Consider the following 4,904-nt stretch of genomic DNA (forward strand, 5'->3'; position numbering starts at 1 on the left):
TAAACTTGGAAAAAAAAAAAAAATATCACATTATTTAAAAATATATATATATATATATATATATATATATATATATATATATATATATATATATATGCAATAAGCATAAAAATGAATTCAAAATGATTAAAAATAAATAATTAAACATGTATGAGGCAAATTAGAAGAAATACCTATACACAAAAATAGCACAAATTATCACTTAAAAAAAGAAAAATCAGTCAAACTTATTTATTAACTTAAATAAATAAGCACATAAAAATGATGAATTCATCATTTTAATGTTTGATGAAGACATTTTAAATGCTTAGTGACACATTGAGGTGTGTGTGGGTGCGTGTGATCCACCTTGTGTCTGCTTCTCCACCCAGCCGTTGATGTTGACCCTGGCTGCCTCGGCGTTCGAGGCGAAGTCCACGGTCTCCAGTTCTGCCTGGTAGTGCTTCTTAGTGCTCTCAAGGTAATCCTGAAACAAAAGCAAGCGAATGTAGATGCATGTGTCCTGGATTATGCGGCGTTCCGCTTTTCTGCCCTCATTCGGTCGGTCTTAGCATGTACAGAAAGCCACACCCACTCAGGAACATCCACTCTAGTGCTGAAAGGAAACCCCCTCCCACCCCAAGTCACACCTGAACAAACTGGTAGGACTGCTCGCCGTAGAGCCTGTTGGCGACATTCAGGGCATACGGAGCGTTCGACTTGTTGAGCTGGCTCAGCAGCTGGCCAAAGCTGGAGTGGAGGTCGTCGTTCACATCCAGGGTTTTCAGGGTCTGCAGATGAAAGGAAACCAGTTAGATTTACTGAAGAAGAAGCAGACCAAACTAAAACATTTTTTTAAAAAGAAGTGTTTTCATGGTCATTTTGTTTATTAAGTGATGAAAGGATTCGTTTATACTCTATAAAAACTATCTAAACCTGTTAAAGGTAGCAAAAGTATGTTTTAACTCATCACTTAATAGAAAAAAAAAAAGACGCATTTCCGTAGCGTCCATAATACCAAAAGACTCCAAACACCAACGGCTTTACATCACAACCACAAACTTCAATGTATTTTATTCAGAGTGTCTAATTGAGAAGTGGAGGCAAAGGATATGTAGTTATTTATATTTTATTTACAAATAAAACTGTTAAATTTGGCATGCATGTGCATTTACTCAGCTCTTTCAATTATTTCACTGCAGAATCGCTTTTTCCTGGAATTATGTCTGCTGATTTTTTTGGTGTATATTTACCACATTTGCACATCTTGAGACCAAATCAAAACACATCAAGCTCAGTCAGATTTCATCTTGCCCTGGACTTTGACTGGGCCATGTTAAGACTAAATTATACAGTCATCCAAATGTGGCCTCAGGAGGCAATGTGTTGCACCCAATTCTATTTAGGGTATCAAAGTAAAGGAGGGCTGAATAAAAATAAATGCCAGACACAATAAAGTACATTTACAGTTGTGGTTGTAATGTGACGAAATGGGAAAATTCAAAAGGTGTAAAGATGTTTATGAGTGTAGGAATCAGTCGTGAAGACCCAAATGTAGCACAAGAGAGAAAAGTACAAAATATCTTAAACCCTTCATCCCTTTAAAATAAAAAAGAAGCAAAGATCCAGACCTTAGAAGTCATTACAGAACATCAGACCATCCCTCCACCATGTTGTTATTCCTTCCTCCAGATCTCGTCTTTTCCTTTACTGTGCATCCAAAAGTAAAACCCATTTAACTCCAGTGACCTGGCACTGCAGCTTTGCAGCGTCACAGTAGTTATTTCTCACCATCACAGCTACACCAGTAGAGGAAACGAGTTTTGCCCGTTTAGTGTAACGGGAAGCGGCAGATGGAAAAAGCATAACAACGCAGCATCGTGTAAAAGCAAAAGGACTCTGGAATGTTGGGCCAAGTTGCTTCTTCCACCTTCTGTTTGCTTCCTGGATTATTTAATGGCGGCGCCACAAATGGCATCAGGAGAGCGACAAAAGAGAAAGAGGGCAGCAGAATGTGAAGTAAACTCTCCTCCATGGACCATGTTACCACCCAGACCCTTTGTTAGTAGTAGTATCAGGTAACAGATCCTCTTTTATTGCTTTTTTACCACCTTCAGCAGCTGTGGTGGCAGTTTGGTTTGAGCTTTCTGTTGCATCTGCATCTGCGCTGGTCCTGCTTGATTCACCTTTTGCGCCTCAGTGAAGCACAGAACCTGGAGGTGACATTTGGGACACTTACTGTCAAGCTGTAAGACATGACCGATCTCCAGTTGGAACCATTTCATCTGTCAAATCAGTGACGTAGTGACAGAGGCTCACATGAAGTTAAATATTTTTAAACTTTATTCACATTTTCTTATGACGAGTTCTAGGGCCATGCTAAGAAAAACAATTACGACTTTTCGTCCTCGAGGTGTTATGACTTTATCCTCATGCAAGTTTATTCTCGCAATTTAATTTTTTCTTAGTACAGCCCTAATCCTCCGTCTGCATCAACGCTCTGTGTTTGTAATAAGAGGTGGAGAAGTGCAGAGTTTGTTGCACCTACTCAGGACCGCCCAGGGTAAATCCTCATAAAAACCTCGACAGAGTCTGAGCAGGACTGATTATTTGTGCCGACAGCAGGAAATTAAATAAAGGGTGAGTCATCATTTAAAGCGTCTTTCACAACCTGGAGAGACTCCACTCCGAATTCCCACTCCTATCAAATTCGACGCAGCTTAATCAGAGAGTAAAGTTGAACTTGGATTGAACGCTGTGTCAAGAAAATGTAAATGTAGACGTTATGCTCTGATTGCTTTATGACAGGAATGCTCTAAGAAACATAGGTTTACTAATCAGGTCCAGACTGAGGTCTTCAGGAATGTAGCCACTGATTTACTGCACAAACAAAGATAGAACTGTAATGATTGTTAAGAAGAATCTGTATTTATTTTTTTTAAATGAACAGTTGCTTCTTTTAAACTTTAAATAGAAGCATTAAGATTGTGTTTTACATTTTTGACTTTAATGCCTTGTAATAGTATTTTCTCCACTGTTTGAGTAGAGATCTTTCTACAGATGCTGGAAGTTGTTCACTGGAACAAGGAAAAGCTCGACTGCAGAGAGAGCCATCTAAAAAAAAAAAAAAAAATCTTTCAAACCGAGTTGTGCAATTTAACATTTGCTGAAATACTGACAAAGACTTGCATAGCCAGAGCAGTAACACTTGTATAACAATCTACATTTGACAAACTTTAAATATCATCACTAAAATTTAAGATAAGACTTTGACTGTTTTTCCAGTCCAGCTTGTTTTTCCAAGCTGGACTGAGTCATCGCCATGATGTTTGGTGACAGTCGGTTCCAGAGTTCCTGCAGCTAAATCCAAGCATTTCTGTGGTTGGTGCAGAGTAAATGTCAGCCTGCTAACAGGGAACCAACAAACCGAGGGATTTCACAGCTAAATGACACATTCCTCCACAGCCAACTCATCTTTCCAGTCCATCCTCTCAGCCACTCCCTCTTACTCAGCAGCATGCATGGCAACGAGCGTCTCAATAACAACCTCTGACATGCAGTGCGAAATACCTTAGATGCACAATAGGAAGTGTTCTCTAAAATAAAGTGCTCAGCTTTACTTTAGAGATTTCAACATATATAAAACGGGAAGTTTATCATTTTCCCTGTTAAGTTGGCTCCTTAGTTCCCTCCTTCAGCCTTCACAACGGAGGGATGTGTAGGGAAAAAATAAAAGCTTCTTTATGTAAAAGGGAAAAAAAATAGTTTAAAACAGGTAGACTAGCTGCTCTGATTAATAAAGTCATTGATAATCTGGCCCTACTGCTGAACAAGCAGGTAAGAAAACAAACATACACAATTAAAGTTAATGCACAAATTCGTGACTGGAATAAAACACTTTAAAGTTTTACAGTGAGCACGTTGCTATGATAACAGCACTGATTTACACTGAATGGAGTTGTTTCTTTAACCTGAGCTACAGGGCAGATTATGGGTGAGGCTCTGCTCCTCCCATTTACTAACATTTACCAGCTTGACTTAACTGGGTGTGGTTTGGCTTTTGCGGTCCCAGTTTGATAGAAGCCAAATAATCACTCTGTTATCAGCTTTCACCTGAATTTCAGCTACCCCTCCTGGAAAATGGCCCCGAATCTTTCTGCTAAAGTGGAAAACCCGCTAATGAATAAAAACTAGTGCTCAGTTCATTCTCATATTGTTCGTAGGAACTCCATCGCTGCCGATGCACAGCGAAAGGCGGCAGAAAGTTTTCACTTCAGTCGTTAAATAATGACATTACTAAACGTGAACGTGCCGTTGTAATAAAATGGCAGTCGGTGTTGGTGCAGACTGAACTTTGAGAAGAACCGCTCATAAAAACGGTTGGGCGTATCAGCTGCACATAATGAGACCTGATAACCACAGTTAAACGTCTACAGTGATTATCCTGTTCCCATAGTAACGCAACCACAGATTTGACCCACATAAAAAAATAGTTCAGATTATTCCTGCTAATTGGAAGAGAACAAGACAAGTAGGAGTTTCCCAAAGCTTGGTTTTCCTCCATATCAAACTCGATGCTTAATCGTAAAAGAATTGTTCAGACAAATGCTGTTTTATGAACCTTTTAAACGGTTTATTATCCACTCAGAGGCTGATTATTTAATTCCTGTTCCTTTCCTGTGTGACATTAAACCATCATGATATTTTTGCTTTTAATACCTGCCTACTTTGATGCCAACTTATCGGCAACTACCTCCACAAGAAAACGGATATTTCCTGTTGTTTTGGCATCCATGGTCCGTTTACAAACAGGCACTCTGTCCGCCCCAAAAACAGAAAAAGACACTATGGGCTCTTTGCACCTAAGGCGTTGATGTCACATCTCCAGGATCTAATGCGGCTCACTTTTTTCCGCTTTGAGTTAC

General features: G+C 39.4%; 1 protein-coding gene across 2 annotated transcripts in view; it reads right to left on the bottom strand.

The window, feature by feature from the left end:
• LOC106962084 (leukocyte elastase inhibitor-like) overlaps positions 1-4,904 on the bottom strand; it is a 15,704-nt gene that overhangs the window by 5,369 nt on the left and 5,431 nt on the right. The window contains exons 3-5 of one of the 2 annotated variants that reach the window (XM_015056248.1): positions 2,091-2,192; positions 630-770; positions 349-466 (exon numbers count right to left, since the gene is read on the bottom strand). In XM_015056248.1, the coding sequence (XP_014911734.1) occupies positions 349-466; positions 630-770; positions 2,091-2,192 (361 nt within the window). The remainder of the gene's footprint in view (positions 1-348; positions 467-629; positions 771-2,090; positions 2,193-4,904) is intronic. The other variant, XM_015056249.1, reaches the window with a different exon arrangement.

The sequence above is a fragment of the Poecilia latipinna genome, unplaced genomic scaffold (assembly GCF_001443285.1).
Source record: "Poecilia latipinna isolate Pla-1442-1.1 unplaced genomic scaffold, P_latipinna-1.0 Scaffold1368, whole genome shotgun sequence".
Classification (NCBI taxonomy): Eukaryota; Metazoa; Chordata; class Actinopteri; order Cyprinodontiformes; family Poeciliidae; genus Poecilia; species Poecilia latipinna.